The sequence below is a fragment of the Lepidochelys kempii genome, chromosome 9, assembly GCF_965140285.1.
Source record: "Lepidochelys kempii isolate rLepKem1 chromosome 9, rLepKem1.hap1, whole genome shotgun sequence".
Taxonomy (NCBI): Eukaryota; Metazoa; Chordata; order Testudines; family Cheloniidae; genus Lepidochelys; species Lepidochelys kempii.
The window spans coordinates 74,607,013-74,626,387 of record NC_136388.1 but is presented as its reverse complement, the minus strand read 5'-3'; the positions used below and the strand labels follow the sequence as shown (position 1 = coordinate 74,626,387).

Below are 19,375 nucleotides of genomic sequence, written 5' to 3'. Positions count from 1 at the left end.
ATATGTGGACACACTTGGCAACGGGCTTTGTTGCAAGGATAGGTTCCTGGGTTAGTGGTTTTGTTGTGTGGCTGCTGCTGAGTATTTGCTTCAGGTTGGGGGGCTGTCTATAAGCAAGGACTGCCCTGTCTCCTAAGATCTGTGAGAGTGTCACAACAGCAGCAATAGGAGCAATGTTATTTGCCCAATCTCTCCTCCTCCACCACCACTACCCCGCCTTCTGCGGATACTCTCTTACACCTCAAGTAGAGCACATAGCACCTCCACAACCCCTCTTGCCCCAAGACAAGGGAGAATGAGCTTTGAATTATTTTCTTGCCACCCCCCCATCATGCCCACAGCTTCACCCCACTGCGTAGGCTGCCATGCTACCAGCAATGAGTATTTATACTACCGAGCCAGGAAAGGGGATCCAGGCAGGATGGACACCCACAATCCCAGCCCACGCACCCAACCCTGCCACTAGGAGATTGCAGCTAGAAAGCGTCACTGAGTCCTAACAGCCCACATATGGCAAATCAAGGAGCCTTCATTGCGCATGCGCAAGATTTTCCAAAGACTTAAAGACGCCCTAACTGTGAAAACGCCCATGGACCAGCTACTAAGACGCAGTAACGTGCGAGCGCGCAGAGCTGCAATCTGCGCCTCGCACTCCGGCCGGACAAAGTCAGAAATCACTCAAGTGACTGTGAATACGCACGCGCACTCACTCCAGCAGAGCTCAACAGCCGCAGAGCATGCGCAGCTGCCAGCCCATACAGAACACATCGGTAGTACACATGCGCACTTCCTTCGCAACGGCGGACGGGGCTAGCCAGCATCTGCCGCAGCAGAACCGAGCCGTAGTGCGCATGCGTGCCTGAGTTTGCTTTGCGAGCACCAGCCCAAGCGGCTGCCCTCCCCCACATCCAGGCCCCCAGCCAAGGGGCATCTTCCCCAGTCCCAGCCAAGGCTGGCTGCCCTGCCTGCCCAGGCTGAGCGCTTCAGCGCTTCCCCTCCCTCCTTGGGGCTCGCACACATACCCCGCCCCCCGCGGACAGTGCCGGACTTACCGTGCTCTGCGGGGCGGGTGGAGTTGGTCCGGGGGGCTCCGGATTCAGCCGGTTTCGGCTGGGTCGGTCCCGGCGTCACACAATGAAATCAGCGCCTCCGATCATTAATTCTCATCATGATCGTGACGTCAGCGCAGACAGCGGCCAATGGCAGCCTAAGATCAGCGCCGGCCGGGACAGTCCTTGCCCCCGCCCCTCCCGCCAGGGGGAGCGCCTGGTACAGAGAACAGCCCGCCTGAGGTGGGAGGGGAGGCCAGTACAAGGAACAGCCGCGCTGCTGCGATGGGTGGGTGCCTGCCTCAGGAAACAGCCCCGCCCAGCTCGGGATCGGAGCGCGAGGCCCAGGGAAGAGGCGGGGCACAGACGGGCGGAAGGCGGCGGCGGGAGTCGTCTGCCTCCTCCCCAGCCTACGGGGGCCGGGCTGCGCCCCTCGCTTCCTTGTGGGAACGCCGCTGGCCCGCAGCACACCCTGCTGCGCCCCTTGGGGAGGGGGCGGGCTCTTCCTCCCGCCTGCCTGCCGGCCGCGGCCGCGGGCGCTCCCGCGCAACCTGTGCTCAGCTGCGCTCATCACAGCGGGCCAGCGGCGGTTTGGCCGGCGTGCTGCTGCCGCCTTCGCCGCGCGCGAGCCCGAGCCCGAGCCCGGCCGGCATTGCCCTCGCCCCCCTCCCCTGCCAGGGAGCCGCCCCGCTTCCGCCGCGCGGCGCTGGTGATGGGTGGGGCAGGATCGAAGTGTTTCACGCGCAGAGGCGAGCGGGGCCCGGCCTCCTGGGCCATGGGCAGGACTGGCTGCCTTGCAGCGCTCTCGGCCCTGCTTGGCTTGGGAGAGGAGCCTTGCACGGTGGCCATGGTGGCCATTCCTCCCTTGTCAGGCCCGGGGCTCCCACTGCCGCCTTTTGCTGAGGGTAGTCATGGCATGCGGACTCTTCCGTGGGGCAGTAAGTTCTCCTGGGAGGGCTGGCTCAGTCATTGGAGTCTGAAATAGCTGGGCTTTCCTAACGACTCCTTTGCCTTCTAGCAGGGGCAGCTGACCCCTTCCTCCACTTTCTCCACAGAGAGAAGTCTGCTATGATGTTTTGTTTGTATCTTTCAGGTGAGACGCAATGTCAAAGCCCTGCCTGCTTTATGTGGGCATCAAAAGTCTTGGGGTACTTCTCGTACAAGTGAAGTGTTTTGTCTCACTATTTTCAGCCACCCCACCGCTTAAGGTTTCTACTGTTGTTAAGGTGGTGTTTCACCATCCCTGAGGTGGCTGTATTACCGTGCTGTATTCATATAAACCCTGAACCTGCAAAGAGCCACACTGATGCAGACCCTCACCTTCACCTGAAGACCCACTGAAATGACAGGAACACACTGCAGTCAATGAGACCACACATAAACATGAGGCACCATACCAACTCATCTGTTTGCAGGATTGGGGCTAGAGAAAAATAGTTAGAATCATTGACGGTCATGTAAAATTATTATTTGCTGCTTATATCGCAGCAGCACCCAGAAGCCCCAGTTGGGATTAGGGGCCTATTGTGCAGATTCAGACAGATACAAGCTCCTTGCTTCAAGAGCTTACATTCTAAGACTCCCGATCCTAAAGAGATTTATGCAGGGGCTTAACTTTATGCACATGAATAGTACCAATAACTTTCATTGGAGTACTTGGGCATAAAACTTTGCAGTAATGGTGGCCAAAGAAAGCACGTGTTATATGTAGGGTCAGTGTAATAGGGATACAAGTAATGTGCATCAATAGTGTAAAGTGGCAGATTTGCATGTAGATTACAAATTTAGGTTTCAGAGCAGTAGCCATGTTAGTCTATATCAGCAAAAAGAACGAGGAGTACTTGTGGCACCTTAGAGACTAACAAATTTATTTGAGCATAAGCTTTCGTGGGCTAAAGCCCATTTCAATTTATGGTCAAATAAATTTGTTAAGAACAAGGAGTACTTGTGGCACCTTAGAGACTAACAAATTTATTTGACCATAAATTGAAATGGGCTTTAGCCCACGAAAGCTTATGCTCAAATAAATTTGTTAGTCTCTAAGGTGCCACAAGTACTCCTCGTTCTTATTACAAATTTAGAGATCATACACATTCAGAATTTATTTTTAGTGCATGTTAGTGAAAATGTTTTTAAGTACTCGGCTACAATGTATAAAACAATATTCATATAAAGGAAAAATATTTCCAGATTTGTGCAAGCTGTAATAGTCTAAATTGAGAGATTAAATATCTTATTGGAACACACATTGAAAAATCGTAAAATATATTTTAAAAACTGTCTTGCAATGTATCCAGAATAAGGGATCTTCTCATAAAGGGACAAAGCTGCATCTCAGAGTGGGTTCAATTCTGTACTTGTTACACAGGCAAAACTAATTTAATGGCAGTTTTGCCTCTGAGGGCTGCAGGACTGAGTTCATATTGATTTTTCTGTGGGGTCTCAAATGAACAACATATAGCTCCTAAAATAACTAATTTTTGATGAACCCTTCAACATCTAGCAAAATTTTAAAAGGGATGAACCCATACAGAATTCTTTTATATGGAATGGAGAGTCTACATGGTCTTTCTTGTTTGTTTGTTTTTTACTGTATGATTGAGTCCTTTAAGCTAGTAAAATATTTTGCTGTTTTAATGTATATTTCTAGAAGATGTAATAACCCATGCATCAGAACTCAACATTTCAGATGGCCTAAACTGGGACCTAGAATATAATTAATCATCTCTATACCCTTTTCTTAGGGTTAAATGGAGTTTTCTGCTTGTGTAAGCAGAGGGAACTGTTATCCAGTATATAGCTTTTCTCCCACAGGAGAAAGAGATTTGTAGATTTTACTTTATTGTGAACTGCTGGAAGGTTTTTCAGTTGCTGTAAGATTATTCTGTGCTTTAGCCTTTCAGAGACCTTTACACAAAATCAGTAATTTTAAATCCATTAAACACAGATGCAAAAAAATACTGACAATATACCTAAATGCGTAGACTGTTGGTGCTTCATCAGTTGAGACTGAGCCGATCACAACATGTCTTCCAATCTTCTCTCGCTCTGGCCATTCTTCCCCATGCTTGTTCATATCTCCTTGTTAGGAAGTCAGCCCACATCTTTGAAGGCCGACCGCGTGGCCATTTCTGTTCTTGCGGATACCACTCAGATATAGCTGCGGTCCATCTGTTGTCGCTGAGTCAGGCCACGTGTCCCGCCCACCACATTTTGCTGAGCCTGCTTTCAACAACAATATACCTAAATATAACTTTTATAAATTTAATCCTGTTTGAGAGAGACAAAATTTCATTTTAATGAGATTATAAAACACACACACAAAAATTATGCAACAGGCAGTACAAGGCTATGTGTGATGTAAGCATTTTTATGTGTGGAAAATTCAAATGATTTTCTACTAGTTTTTTCTTTTGTGAGGATAATGAGAATATTTCCTACTGTGATATAATAAGATAATATGCCATCTACTGGCAAACCATGTAATATCTTAGTTGCATAAATTTAAACAGTGATTTTGAGATTTTTCAACTATATTTTCATGCTACCTGAAGTTTTTCAAAGTATAATTTTACTATTTCTAATCACAAGTTTTTGGCATATGTACTGAACACTTTGGCATACATTTGCTTGAGCACAAAATATCTTTCTAGCGGTATTAAAATACGTCTCTTTCAATTGTTCAGCAAAAATAACTCTCCCATTAGTGTTATAAGTTAAGCTTCTGTAAGAAGTTCCATCATGTCTTCCTTCAAATCGCTCCTCCAGACACATCTTTTCTGCAACACCTATAGGGAATTAGCCAATGAATAAAGCCTAGTTGAGGAGCGGATAGGAATAGCAGCATTCACTTTATTTTATTTATTTATAATTTCAAGAGCCAGATTTTCCAGTCCCCCCAATATCATTTTGTTCTACATACACTTACACAGCATAAAGAGAACCTAAAGTTCCTGAAGATTCCCATTGGGAAATTCCCCCTGTTCATTGTGCATTTCTGCTGGGATAAAACTGGTGGTGGTTCTGCTGCTTCCTACACCAGAACCATCCCCCTGTGTAAGGGAACAGGGTAGGCATAGTAGGAGAGGAAATGAGAGGGGGCATGATAAGCAAAAGCTCCACTATAGCTAATTCTCATCTGGCGTAAGGTACCTGAAGAACCTCATGGCATCTGCAGATGAGAATCAGAGAGCTTGGACTGGCTCCCTGAAAGCCTTCCTTCTCCATTGAAACCAGACAGAGAATCAAGCCCCAAATGTATATAATTGTATATGATTATATCTCCCCCCCCCTTTTTTTTGTATGTCATTTGTTTTCTTAGGTCCAGATCCTATACTATTCTGGGCTGGCAACCAATGCAGAAGGGATCGATTTAGTGGGTCTACTAAAGACCTACTAAAATGGTGGCAGAGCACTCTCCGGTCGACCCTGGTACTCCAGCTCTCCAAGAAGAGTAAGGGAAGTCGACCAGAGAGCATCTCCTGTCAACACAGCGCAGTGAAGACACCAGGGTAAGTTGACCTAAGCTACATCAACTCCAGCTACGTTATTCGTGCAGCTGGAGTAGCATAACTTAGGTTGATTTACTTCTGTAGTGAAGACAAGCCTTCAGTGTAGACTTCGCAGCCAAAGATTCTGATCCTGCAAACAATTATTCATATACTTAATTTTACATTTTCCCTTTGGAAGAAAAGGATTCCTCTCATGCTTAAAATTAACGACATCTGTGTTTGCAGGTGGAGGGTCTGGATTACAAATGCTTAGAGGCAGGGATCATGTCTTTCTATGTGGTGATACAGTGTCAAACACAAAAGGGCCCCAATTTGATTGGGGCTCTCGGTACTACTGCAGTATAATTATTAAAACATAATAATATTCCCCATTCTTTCTAGAGGTTTGGATCTGAGTTGTAGAAATTCACTACACGTTTGGCATACCAATCTACGTCCAAAGTTTGAAGTCATTTCATTCAAAAGTTGTTTGTTTGGTCTTTGTTTTGAGAAGGACATCTTCTATTATTTTAAAATCTTTATAAGGTGTTTGACAATATACATTTAATTCTCTCCTCCTTTAATAGTTAAAATATTTATTTGAATATCTTTTGCAAAAGCACAATAGCACCTCTTCCCGTCCTCTACTTCCCTTAATGTGTAGCGAGAACACTTTTCATGTCATTTTCACAAACTGTGGTCAAGTGTTATACCTGGATCTTGATCCTATGCTAGCCAAAGGAACTACCTGATTGCAGAAGAAAGGGAGGTACTAGTTAGGAAGAGGACACTAAGATGCTCCTATATTCTTCAGCTACCAAAATTCTATTAAGGAAACATTTACCCCTTTAAATATAGCTTTAAACTAAACCCTGGTAAAGAGAATAGTTTAGGAGTGTGAGAATTCATTCCCAGCTTGGAGGGCTGGAGTTCAGATATATGCCCCCTCCAATTTCATGTATTCTGGATAGAATAAGGTCCTTTTCTTTTCCTGACAATTTGATAATCACTCCCAAATTCTATTGGCCCTAGAAAATCTCAGCTTGGTTGGCAGGATGGCACACAAGCATATGTTATTCAGCTATCTGAATGGAAAGAGGATATAGTTAGAGAAAACAGCCAGTAGGCGGACAATATAATTATTCACTTCTGCAGCGTTCTCCATTTGAGGATTTCAAAGTTGTGTACAAACTTTAATTAAGACTTATAACAAGCTTGTCACCTTATTTATGTCCATACATTTTGTATATAACAATCCTTAATCTTTTATGCTGCTGCTGCTTTCCCTTTATATATTCCCCTTCCTTCTCCAGTGAGCTTTTAACACTTGCTATGATAAAAATAAATAAAACAATCCCCATAAAAACCTCTACACTTGAGGACATCACAGAAAACTTTGTCTGGGAATTCCTTGTGCTGAGCCAGAGAGTCAAGACTCCAAATTTTGACACATTGCCTCTCTTATTATCTGAGGACAGGGGAACCACAATGGTTTTTAAATGCGTCATATTATATAAACATTACCATGGCTTTCTGCTTTGGAATGATACAATATCTCTTAAATTCCCTGAAGAAGAAGATGATACAACGTTCTTGGATTAAAATACTCTTCCTTAATACAGAATGAAACATGTCAAAGGTCCTTTTCTGTTCTGGACTGAGAATAGGTTCACAGCTGCTATTTCTATACTTTGTATCAAATAACCAGAAAAAAAAATATATATGTATAAAAATACGTTAATATGCACACTTGTGGCCACATTAAAAAAAATAGTAGTTTACAGTAGTAGAAGTTTGCCTAGGTATACAAGTTCATGATGGAGCTGAAGCTTAAGAGGTCTGTATTCAATAAGTGGAATGGAAAAGTGTAAAGGGGAGGGATGGTAAAGAAGAAAAAAGGATCAGTGAATTTTTAAAATTAATTGTGGTAATTTTTTTTCTTTCACTGTAGACAGTCCATGGGGTTTGTTTTACAGTGTAGAAAAGCAAACCGAGATGCATAGACTATGAGGGAGAGAAGGTAGGTGAAGGGGAATTAATAGTAAAAGCTACCTATCACGAAAGCCTTGGGACATCCTTGAAGCTAGCAGCTATATATCATGATTTTTGTTTTGAACTTTAGCTTGATGTTTTGGACAAAAATGCATATGTAAATATACACAGTGTGCTTGGTTGCTTAAGACAGGAGCTGAGTGACTTACTCCAAAGGACTGTTTATATTATTTACTCACGTCCCTGGTACTGCCTTTCATGGGAACATAAGCCCACTGTGACTAACTGTATTCCTTATTGTGACGCAGACATGCTCTGGCAGGTGTGTTACATCTGTGTCTGACCATTTTCTTGATATTACACTGAAGGGGTTAATACCGTGTGTTGTCTGCTGAGAGCTAAGAACTAGCTGGTTGTCACACTTACTGTAAGATGTTTGTACGTGAAACAATTTTAGAGTTACATAATATGTAGGATATTATTTTCCAAAACTGGAAGTGAAACTTACCGCCTGAGGCAGAGGAGTCCCAGAGTTAACCCAGGTTTCAGAGTAACAGCCGTGTTAGTCTGTATTCGCGAAAAGAAAAGGAGTACTTGTGGCACCTTAGAGATTAACCAATTTATTTGAGCATAAGCTTTCGTGAGCTACAGCTCACTTCATCGGATGCAAAAGTCAGCACTGAGAAGGAGGGATGTCCTTTGCTTGCTGTTTGGACCAGGTGGAGACTTGAGCATTTACAAAAACACACCCCAGGAGAGCTCTCTGAAGAGGAGCCCCCCACCTTAGCTAAAAGACAATGCCAATGTATCAGAGCAGAAGCAGTGGGCCAAGTTGTGATCCTTTACAGGTGGAGATTCTCTGTCATGGGGGTAGCTCATGAAAGGGGGATCCCAGCTCTCTGGGCTGGGCAAGTGCTGCAAGGACTAATCTTTGGGTGAGAAATACCCTATTAGACTAAGAAGTAACTTGTTTATAAGTATAGGCTATAGATTGTCTTACATTTTTGTTTTACTTGCAACCTTATGTTTCAAAACCATTATATTTGCCTTAATTTGAATCTCTAACTCAAGCTCTGTTAAATAATCTTCAGTTTGGTTTCAGTTTGGTTTTACTATAGGCACATCTAAATGCCTTATGCTAAGGAGAGTGCTGAAGAGAGGTGAAACCAGGGGACAGGCATGCACTGCTTCCACAGAGGCTGCAGATCAGTACATTGCAGGTGTCCAGAAGATAAAGTAGCATGTATGCATTGCTAACCTGCTTAGAGAAAGAGGCGGGGTTGTGGATCTCAGAGCTGCATGCCTGAATTTCTAGTAGCCAGAGGCTGGAGCATGGATAGGACTTGCTCCTGCTGTTAGCAGGTGGTAGTGATTGCCCTTGGCACCTCAGCTAGTCCCAGAATGTGTCTCACTTATTACATGAGATGAAATATCTGTTCTTCTATTCCATCCAAACCATACACTTGCCAATTTATTATAGCACAGCTAGGTGAGGAGAAGTTGGAAAGAGTAAAGGTTGTCTAGTGATTAATGGCACTAGTCTAGGATGTGGGTTCAGTTCCCTGTTCTGCCACAGACTTCCTGTGTAATCTTGAGCAAGTCATTTAGCCCCTTGGTGCCTCAGTTTGTCATATATAAAATGGGGATAATAGCCCTACCTGTAGGAGGATAAATACATAGAAGGTTGAGATGCTCAGGTACTGTTTCTACCGACTTGTGTCTCCGACATAAATAGATACAGTAGCGATTTGGAAGATATGTATTAGGTCACTGAGCCCATTGGCTTGTAAGGGTATGGTCCTGAAAGAGAGAATTTTAAAATAATGGCAAAAAACTACATCTCTTTTCCAAATGTTGGCACTTGCCCACCTTTTTCTCAAAGTAATTAGTAGTGCTGGGCTTCTGCTAGATGCCTCTTTTCTCTGAAGTTTCAGATAGCCCAAGTATCAAGAAAATTCCCTTTTCATCTCTGTTTGGCTAAGATAGTATGCCAATTCTTTCTAGATGGAGGCCTAGCCACCATCATCAATGCCTTTGTTATCTTAAAGCGATGCCCACTCCAACTTACTCTATCTGGGACTAACTTTGATGTACTTAAAAGCTTCAGGTAGTGTAGAATGTAGCTTTCTGCCTTTTACGTAGGACAGATCAAAAGGATCATGTTGCTTCTTTGCTGTATATTCTACACTGCCTGCCAGTTCACTTCTGGATGAAATTCAAGTAACTTTCTACTGTCTGTAAGCCTTAAAAGGGTCCCAGTTACTTCACAGACCAGCTCTTTTCCAGAATGCCACCATGACAAGGGTACTCAGAAAGAATTGTTTTAGCTGTCTATTCCAAGGTTGAAACACATAGTAGGCAACATTGGATACATTTGCCTCCAGAGCATGACCTCTCTGAAAAAACGTGATGCTGAACCTGGATACATTTACAATAAAAGGCTAAACATATCACCTTGTTCAGAGTTTCGCACCTCAAATGACTATATGGGTCTTGGAATCTCAGGGCACTTATTGTTCAAGTTGCCATTTGCCATCTATAATGTTTGCTAGGGAGCTGGACCAGCTACTGTGGAAGTTTAGGAAGTTATATTAAAGATCTTTATGGAACCCTTTAGTATTGTGAAATGCACCCATACCACGATACTGAGCATCCTTGAAATTAAAAATAAATAATATCAGTTAACAGTGTAATGCCTAACTTTGATCTTTTTGTAGAGTTTAAGGCCAGAAAGGACCATTAGACCATCTAATACGACCTCCTATACAGGATACCCCTATACTAAGCCCAAAGACTTTAGACTAAAGCATTTCAATAGTCAGGGGACTAAACTATGTGTCACAAGTAGAAAGCTTGTGACCAAGCTGCCCCAAACTGCAATGGCAGGGAATTGATTAGGTGAGGCATACTCAGAGGATCTCAGCAGATGAACCATGCCCCAAGCTACAAAGGAAGGCAAAAAAAAAAGGGGGGGGTCCCTGCCAATTTGTCCTGGAGCACATTCCGTCTCAACCCCAAATCCAGTAATCAGTATAAGCATTAAAGCAAGACACACCAGCCATGTATCTAGAAAGAAGATTCTCTGTATCACCTTAGCAAACTGTTCCATCTGGTCTGGTGTCACATCTCTAGCTGTGGCCAATCACTGATGCTTCAGAGGAAGGTTTAAAAAAAAAATGCCAGAACACATCTAGTTAATTGTGCATCGGGGAAAAAAAAATCCTTTCTGACCCCTGTAGGTAACCTGCTGAAGCCCTGAAGCATAAAGATGTAATTTTTCTCATGATCTTAAATGCAGAGCTGAAAGTTTTCTGAGCATGTTGAGGGTAATGCAGACAAGTACAATATTTTCCAAATGTTCTAATTACAAAACCCCCAGTTATTATAAAATATTACTTAAGTAATAACAACAACAACAACAACAACAAGTAGCTACTTGGATCTAAGAACACAACTTGTCCCAATATTCCCCTGTCTCACAATCTTTTGCCTAGTGTAAAACAACCCTTCATCAATAATTCTTATCCCACCTGACTTATACTGTCCTTTCAGACTTACCCTTGCCCTCTGAAATTTGTAAGATAAGTACATGCAAAGGTCAAAATAACATTATGAGAAGGTTTTAAAATCCAGTTTCTTATTCAAGGGTTCAGTTTTCAATAATCTCATAAGCATATGTTATTTTGACCTTTGCATATAATTTTGCAAAAGTATTGGGGAGTGACTCTGGGCAAACAGAACAGCTGTTAGGCAGTTGTGCCTCAGGGACCCCTTGGTGACAGCTGGCAGATGGCACATAGGTGTATAGGGTTTTATAGGGATCCCCAAGGTTTGATATCTGCATAACATTTTACCAAAGGGTGGCATGTGAAGTCTCTACCAGGAGCCAGTTCCCACTGATTATCATAATCAGTTGCAAAATGTACAGATAATATTAAGGAGTTATGTATGTATGTTGAATATTGTGTTCTTAAGGTCTTGGTGTTAAGGCAGGTCACCAAGAAGTGATGTACCTCGGAGATGTTCCTTTCAGGGAAGAAGTAACCACCTAATCCCTGGCTTGGCCATTTGTGTATTGTATGCCTATTTGCATACTGAGCCAAGTGAGAATTGACAGATTACAAAATCTCCAAGAAGGGAAATCTACAGGAAGAAACAAACAGCAGGGGGTGTCCTGTTTATGAGCAAAGATAAAGAACTGATCTGGTACATCTTGCAGAGTAATGAGACACACTGAATCCATCATCTAGGAGGCAAACTGACAGCATCCATGTCTCATGAAAGAAAGATCAGAGCCCGTCTGGCTGTAAAGCACTGCAAGCATTTTGGGTGAGCAATACTTTATTAGACATGAGAGTATCTTGTTACGTAAGTCAAGACTCTGGAATGAATGTTATAATTTGATTTTCTGTATAACCATTTGTTTCCAATACTTCTACTTGCACCTCTATGCTTTGTTAAACAAATATTTTTTTTCACTATAAACAAGTCAGGGTGCTGTGAGTTAAGCAAAGCAGTGATCTGAGGTGTACTGCTTTTTTGGAAGCAGTGGATTAGTAAAAACAGAGTGTGCCGTTGAACTAGGGGTTAAACATTCCAGGGAGATGCTTAGGGGGCTCCAGATTTGGAGTGTGCCTATTGCTAACCTGTAGAGTAACAGCAGTCCTATGAGGGCTAGAAGGGAGTACTTGTATTGTCTGAGGCTGATGGAGTTGGGGAGCTGACCCACAGCAGGATCAGACAAGGCTTCCTCAAGCTAAGGGCAGGTGGTAAGGAAGTGCCTCACAATGTTCCAGCATTCAATAATGTCTCTGAAATAGCTTTTAATAGTGTCTCTGAAATAGCAATTAAAGTATGTTATACTGAGACAGGAAGTGTTAGCCAGGATTTGGGGTTTATTCCTTGTTTTCTTAGTGAAGAATTCAATCCAATATTTAGATGCAAATGTCTAGCTTCCTAAAGTTTGGGACAAGTTTTAGACACTAAGTTTTGGCTTCTCCCCATATAAAGACCAGAGAGATTTGCAAAATTTTAATCTAATTCAGTTTGGTTTTCAAACATCTCAAAAATATAGGGGGATATGGATCCATGGCCTTACTTCAGGGGCTCCTCTGTTATGTGGCTCACAAAGGGATCTTTAACTTCCACCTAGACAGCTATCAGAGATGGACGGAGAGGAACTCAGTTTAGTATCTTACCTGAAAATCTGAACAACTAACGGTGCACTCCATTGTACTACAGAAGAGCTTTGCTTGTTTTCCACATAATTTATACTTGAGGCCAAAGTTTTAAGTGCATATACCACATTTGAACAGGCAAACAGACATTTGCATGTATAGAATGGATTGTCAACTGCTTGAGTGCATATTGAATATTGGTATTGACAATCACATGTGTAATCGTTCAAATGCAGAATTCATAGACATCAGGTCTAGACAATTTTACTCACTGCTTGAGTAAATTGTTTGTGTACATTCAATTATAATAATTAATTTGGACCAAGATAAGGTCCACGCTGCCAAGATTTAGGAATACAGTAGAGACCTTGTGATTGGTTTCATCTAATAATTTTTGATAGAAAGCCCACACAAATCCACTAATCACCCAAAAAGATTTTAGGGCACAGTAGTAACACATAAATTCATTATGAGAATGCTTGGTAAAGGTGTCTCAGCTCACCTTGGACAACTTCAACAATTACTGAAATAAACAGAACCAGAAAAAGGACAGTAGTTGGTATTTGGAAAGGGCACACTCATAATTATATACTCTAGTCATGTCTTTCTAACATAATAGTGAAAATACAGCAGTACTTGGTAGCTCAGAGCATAAAATAGATGAGTGGTAGGAAGCTGATCAGAATCTTGAGTTTTACAAACAGAAAATAATCTATTTGGTATAATCTGGGGGAAAGAATAATCAATCTCCTTCTATAAATGTCCAAAAGCCAAAGCTATTACAACAAACAAGAAATGCATCCCAGCAAGCCTCATGCCTGATGTATTTGCCTTGGAGCACCTGCATTACTGTAATTGTCTGGGCTTCATAATTAATGAGAACTGTTGGAACATATCAAAACCCCCAAGCTTCAGCTTCCACTGACTGATATAGCTAACTTCCAACTCAGGAAACACAAAGATGGACAGCACAGTATTGGTAAGCAGTTGTGTATTAGATGATCACATTGCAATTTTGGAGGACACTCCGTTTACTAGCCCAAAATACATGGTTGTGCAAGAGCAAACATAAAAAAAACAGACAAAATCATTTGAGATTCTAGAAAGCTCTTTGTTTTTGTTGACTAATGTAAAACAGGACATTGAAATAAGCAAATGGGAAATAGTAACTGTTGGTTCGGTAGGCAAAGAATAAAACATGAAAATAACTTCATTAACTTTGGCCTCAGATGCTATGTATATACAGGTTTCAGAGTAGCAGCCATGTTAGTCTGTATCCACAAAAAGAACAGGAGTACTTGTGGCACCTTAGAGACTAACAAATTTATTTGAGCATAAGCTCACGAAAGCTTATGCTCAAATAAATTTGTTAGTCTCTAAGGTGCCACAAGTACTCCTGTTCTTTTTATATATGGACAGGATCTCTAGCTGTGGTTGAGATTAAGTTAATGCAGCTGAGGAAGATGGGGGTGGGGCACAAAGCTGGCTTCGTGATTTATTTGTGGCTTCCGGATTCTGGAGTTCAGGGGACTGAATCATCCTCCAGCTTGACTGTGAGCAGCCTCAGACTGCACATTTGCTGAATTGCTAAGCATTAATGTTTTAAGGCACTTTATTTAAGATAAATATTTGTAAGTGAACATACTCTGTTTTTTGTTTGCAGTCTTGCTGTAGCCATGTTGGTCCCATGATAAGAGAGATAAGGTGGGTGAGGCAATATCATTTACTGGCCCAACTTCTGTTGGTGAGAGATACAAGCTTTCAAACTTACACAGAGCTCTTCAGGTCGGGGAAAGGTACTGAGGGCAGGTCTACACTTAAAACACTGCATAGGCATAGCTGCACTGAGCGACGTAGTTATACCATAGGTTTCAGAGTAGCAGCCATGTTAATCTGTATTCGCAAAAAGAAAAAGGAGTACTTGTGGCACCTTAGAGACTAACAAATTTATTTGAGCATAAGCTTTCGTGAGCTACAGCTCACTTCATCGGATGCATAGTAACTCTGTAGTGTAGACCACAGCTTAGAGCAGTGGTTCTCAACCTGTGGCCCAATCAGCATACCGCTGTGGTCCATGTGACATCCTCAGGGCCATACAGGTAGTATATAGAGCCTGTGGAGGGGGCCCACATTACACCGAGAGCTGCATATGCAGCGTACAATGGTAAATAGGTTTAGAACCACTGGTTTAGAATGTCATGGCTAAATACAAGATGGACCAGATTGTTAAACATAGGGAGTTCATTTTGAATGGTCTCTTGTACTGTGTTAAGTGGGCAGTTAACACTTTCTGCAGTCGTAGGACAAAGGAGGGTAAGTGGGTTACAGACCTTTCTAATGAGCTATAAATCCAGTGTCTTTACTGTCTGTGATTTTTAGTATCTAACAACGTTATGATTTAAGGTCCCAGGCTCATCTTTTGAAAGTGTTGTGCAGATTTCCTTTGAGGATGAGGACTGGGGAGTCAGCTATGGTGTTATGGAGGTGAGGGTGTTTATCATCCTAGCCGTGGACATATGTCTCTATTGGTGCAAAAACTACCCCAGGCATACCAAGAAATCTTATCTACAGCCAGGCATTCAGATACCACAGAATATGCTCCAAAGAGAAAGTCCTTAACACACTTAAAATCACCTCCAGCAAATAAGGACACACCACCAGAGAAGTAGATCACATCATGGAATGGGCCACCCAAGTACCCCGAGAGAGTATTAATATGGCGCAAAAAAATCAAACCTCCAACTGCACGCCCCTTGTTGTCACCTGCCACCCCTCACTGCAACCCCAAAGGGGTATCATTAAACAATTACAACCAATGGGACCACCTCCTGAAAGAAATCTTTCCTGAACCCCCTCCTTTTCTGGCCTTGAAACAACTCCTGAACTCTGGAGCTTATTCCGATGATGAGCTTGTCCACAGACCAGGACACACATAAAGCAGCACTGAAGCCAATCCTAACAAAAGAAGCAAAACCTGCAGACATATCTCCACTGCTATGATGATCAATATCCCTTCACAATACACCTTTCAAGATCCATGGGTCCTATACATGTTTATCACCACATATGTCATCATCATCCAGTGCACTAAATTCCCCAACAGCATGGGAGTAACCGGACAATGGCTGCATTCTCAAATGAACACAGAAAAATGATAAAAGTCAAAAACACCATGTGACCCAGGAGCAAACACTTTTCACAAAAAAAATCACTCCATATCACACCTCTCAGGCCTCATTCCCAAAGGAAATCTGAACACAACCTTAAAAAAACCTGCCTACATTTACAATTTTGCTAGATACTAAAAATCATCGACTCAGTAAAGATATTGGATTTATGGCTCATTACAATGATCTGTAATCCACTAACCTCCTCTTTGTCCTATAACTGCAGGAGTATTAACTGACCACTTCACCTTGAATGATCTCTTGCAATATGTGTTAATTCCTGTTGTATCCTGGCAGCAGACAGTACAGTAGGTCTGCAAACCACAGTCATTGAACAACCGCTTCCGCTGCAACTCTGCTCGGCTGCTCTTGTCTCGCAATACCATGGCAAGTGTTTTTTTTGCCTTCTTATCTGTGCTAGCCTCTGGGACGGAGATGCTAGTCTCCGCGTTGAAACATTTTCAGCTGTGGGAGGAAAAAAAGGGAGATTAAAACTGAAAAAGACACATTGGCCATTTAAAAGGAGGAGCTGTGTTTTCGGGTTAACGTGCAGCACAAACCCAACTAACCCCCCCACACATACCCAATTCTCTGGGATGATCACTTCATCCCTCCCCCCACCGTGTGGCTAACAGTGGGGATGATTTCTTTTCCGTCATAGGCAAACAGCCCAGCAGGAACGGCCACCTCTGATGTCCCCTTAATAAAATTCCCCTATTTCAACCAGGTGACCATGAATGAAATCACTCTCCTGAGGATAACACAGAGAGCTAAAGAACAGATGTTGCTTGAATGCCAGCAAACACCAGGACTGCACGCTGCCATGCTTTCTTATGTAATGATTCCAGACTACGTGCTACTGGCCTGCCGTGGTAAAGTGTCCTACCATGGAGGACGCAATAAGGCTGCCCTCCCCAGAAACCTTTTGCAAAGGCTTTGGGAGTACCTCCAGGACAGCTTCATTGAGCTGTCCCTGGAGGATTTCCGCTCCATCTCCAGACACGTTAACAGACTTTTCCAGTAGCTGTACTGGCTGCGAATGCATCCCAAGTCTTCAGGGCAAATTAAACATTAAACACACTTGCTCTTAAACTGTGTATTATATTTACAAAGGTACCATAAGGCGAGGGAGGCAATCCATCACTCCGGTGCTGCACCTAAGACTTGCCAGTTCTATAAGGAGCTGGACGCTATCCTCGCTGGTGACCCCAGCTCCACTGCCAAGAGCCCCGTGGACACTTTGGTGGGCCTGGAGGCAGCGGAAAGAGGACCTAACCTGGAGGGTGAAGTCATTGATGAAGAGGTGGAGTTAGATGATGATATGGAACTCCCAGTGGGGCAGGCAGCCAGGAACTGTTCACCGCTATGGAGGTGTCTAGCTAGTCTCGGCAGCTGCTCTCTGGGGAACAAGAAGCAGGAGAGGAGATGCCTGGTAAGTGGCTGTGGTTTACGTAGTGCGGAGGTGCTTTCAGGTATAGAAATGAACATGGCTGGCTGTGTTTCTGTGTGCTGGACATTCCCCTGTGTAGCTAATCAGTATGGTGGAACAGGGCGTTGATGCATACAGAGATCTCATGGGAATCCTCCAGAGAGATCTCCAGGAAAGTTTCCTGGAGGTACTCGGAAATCCTCTGCCGAAGGTTCCTTGGCAGAGCTGCTTTGTTCCTTCTCCCATTGTAGGAAATTTTCCTCGCGCCGTTCAGCAATCACTTGTGCAGGTAACAAAGCGGCACACAGGCGAGCAGCATAGGGACCAGGGCGGAAGCCACAAGAGTGTAGTAGATGTACCTTTGCTTCCCTGCTTACCCTTAAGCAGTGAGATATCTGCTGCAATGACCCCCACCTGTGGAAAAGTGTGGGAGAATTTTAGAATTTTTTCCCTAGTGGGCTGTACCGCAACCCGTGCAGAGTACTCTTTTCCCCATGTAGAGCGCCCTCATCCCCAGCCACCACTCACCATGCTTTGGGTGTTCGCAGAAATGTGTGCTTGCCAAAGGTGAGTGAGAAAGTGATAGTTATGTTACAAAAGGTGTACTTTGCTGAAATGTTTCAATGTTGTGCATGAACTTAATCATGCTTCTGTGCATTGTTCCTTCTACTTCGGCAGATGTGGCTTTCAGGAACACCCCACACACACTAGCCAAACGTCTCCACCAGATAAGAAAGTGTCCAAGACACAGCAAAGAAGACATGTTCCAGGAGGTACTGCACTTCTCCAGTGCAGAGAAAAGGAAACATAAAGAGCGGAGGGAAGCCGAAAATCAGAACAGAAAAGAAAATCAGGAGTTTAAGGACGCTACTGAGTGGATGATTAAAGTCATGGGGGAGCAAAAGCAGATGCTGAAGTCCGTAATAATACTGCAGACTGAGCAAATGCGTCCCCATCCTTCCCTGCAGCACATTCAGAACTCTTTTCCATGCCTCTCCAAACTCCGCCCACACTGTGCTTTCCACTTTCCGGGACTTCTTGGTTTCCCCTTCACTCCACCCCCTCAGACAACTTTCAAAATGATAGCTGGACCTACACACAGCTCTGAAAGTCTGCTCTTCCCTGGTACCTCCTTTCCCACCAAGCATATTTGGGGTGGGGGGAGGAGTTTCTTGTGCAATAAAAACAAAGTTTTTGAATGGTAACATCTTTATTTGTGTCTTACAAACTGAGATAGCAGGCACTACCAATACATACACAGGCAGTTTAATCATCTGCTTATGGGAATGTAAGGCCCAAAACGTCATCATTGCTCCCTAGGAAAACTATATGTAATGTAACATTGCAGCACCCATCACAGAGATAAACATTACTGGTTCTCATTTTCAGAGTGTTGCCTCAAAGCCTCCCTGATTCAAATTGCCCCCCTCTGGGCCCCTCTGATAGCCCTGGTATCTGGCTGCTCTAAATCAGCAGCCAAGCAGTCTGTCTCAACACTCCACCCCTGAGTAAACCTTTCACCCTTAGCCTCACAAAAATTATGCAACATACAGTACACGGCTATGACCATGGGAATATTATCCTCACTGAGGTCTAACCTGCCACAAAGGCATTGCCAGCATACCTTTAATCTGCCAAAGGCACATTCCACTGTCATGCGGCATCTACCAAGCCTGTTGAACTGCTTCTTACTGCCATCCAGGTTTCCCATGTAAAGTTTCATGAGCCACAGCTGTAAGGGGTATGCCGGGTTTCCCAGGATCATTGTGGCCATTTCAACATCCCCCACTGTAATCTTGTGATCTGGAAAGAAAATCCCCACTTGCAGCTTTCTATACAGTACGGTGTTCCTGAAGATGTGTGCGTCATGCACCTTCCCAGACCATCCCACGTTGATGTCAATGAAACGGCCACGGTGATCCACAAACACCTGCCACACCATGGAGAAGTATCCTTTTCTATTGGTGTACTCCGTCGCAAGGTGGTCTGGTGCCAAAATTGAAATGTGTGTGCCACCTATCACCCCTCCACAGTTAGGGAAACCCATTTCTGCAAAGTCGTCCACTATTTC

The 19,375-nt window shown here is 43.5% G+C and overlaps 2 protein-coding genes across 23 annotated transcripts in view; one reads left to right on the top strand and one right to left on the bottom strand.

Annotated features, from left to right (window-relative positions):
• Nucleotides 1-16,209, bottom strand: part of HDX (highly divergent homeobox) — a 111,827-nt gene extending 95,618 nt beyond the window's left edge. For 3 of the 12 annotated variants that reach the window (XM_073360909.2, XM_073360907.2, XM_073360911.2), the window contains exon 1: nt 1,053-2,913. The gene's annotated coding sequence lies outside the window, so the exon portion shown is untranslated. Of the gene's footprint in view, nt 1-1,052; nt 2,914-4,021; nt 11,286-14,353 lie in introns of those variants that run through there. The other 9 variants (XR_012160937.2, XM_073360902.2, XM_073360906.2 and 6 more) reach the window with 8 other exon arrangements.
• On the top strand, nt 1,376-18,673 carry LOC144930838 (uncharacterized). 11 transcript variants are annotated; one of them, XR_013636255.1, is made up of 7 exons: nt 1,379-2,142; nt 5,371-5,560; nt 11,507-11,860; nt 14,372-14,412; nt 16,102-16,262; nt 16,603-17,307; nt 17,983-18,669. XR_013636255.1 is itself a non-coding variant. In XM_078854239.1 (5 exons), the coding sequence occupies exons 2-5, from the start codon at nt 2,118-2,120 to the stop codon at nt 18,013-18,015; spliced, it is 567 nt and encodes a 188-aa protein (XP_078710365.1). In that variant the 5' UTR covers nt 1,392-1,987; nt 2,105-2,117; the 3' UTR covers nt 18,016-18,655. The 11 variants fall into 11 exon arrangements, 2 of the variants coding, with proteins under 2 accessions (XP_078710365.1, XP_078710364.1); XR_013636256.1 differs by having other exon boundaries at nt 1,382-2,142; nt 16,989-17,307; nt 17,983-18,665; XR_013636258.1 differs by having other exon boundaries at nt 1,376-2,142; nt 11,751-11,860; nt 16,102-17,307; nt 17,983-18,673.
• The last annotated feature ends 702 nt before the right edge of the window (nt 18,674-19,375 follow it).

Excerpts from the sequence above, each read along its gene's own strand:
- LOC144930838 (XM_078854239.1), top strand. The coding sequence starts at position 2,118 with ATGATGTTTTGTTTGTATCTTTCAG. Across the intron at positions 2,143-5,370 it reads GTTTTGTTTGTATCTTTCAG|GTCCAGATCCTATACTATTC; the intron begins GTGAGACGCAAT and ends TTGTTTTCTTAG. Across the intron at positions 5,561-16,988 it reads AGCGCAGTGAAGACACCAGG|GTACCATAAGGCGAGGGAGG; the intron begins GTAAGTTGACCT and ends ATATTTACAAAG.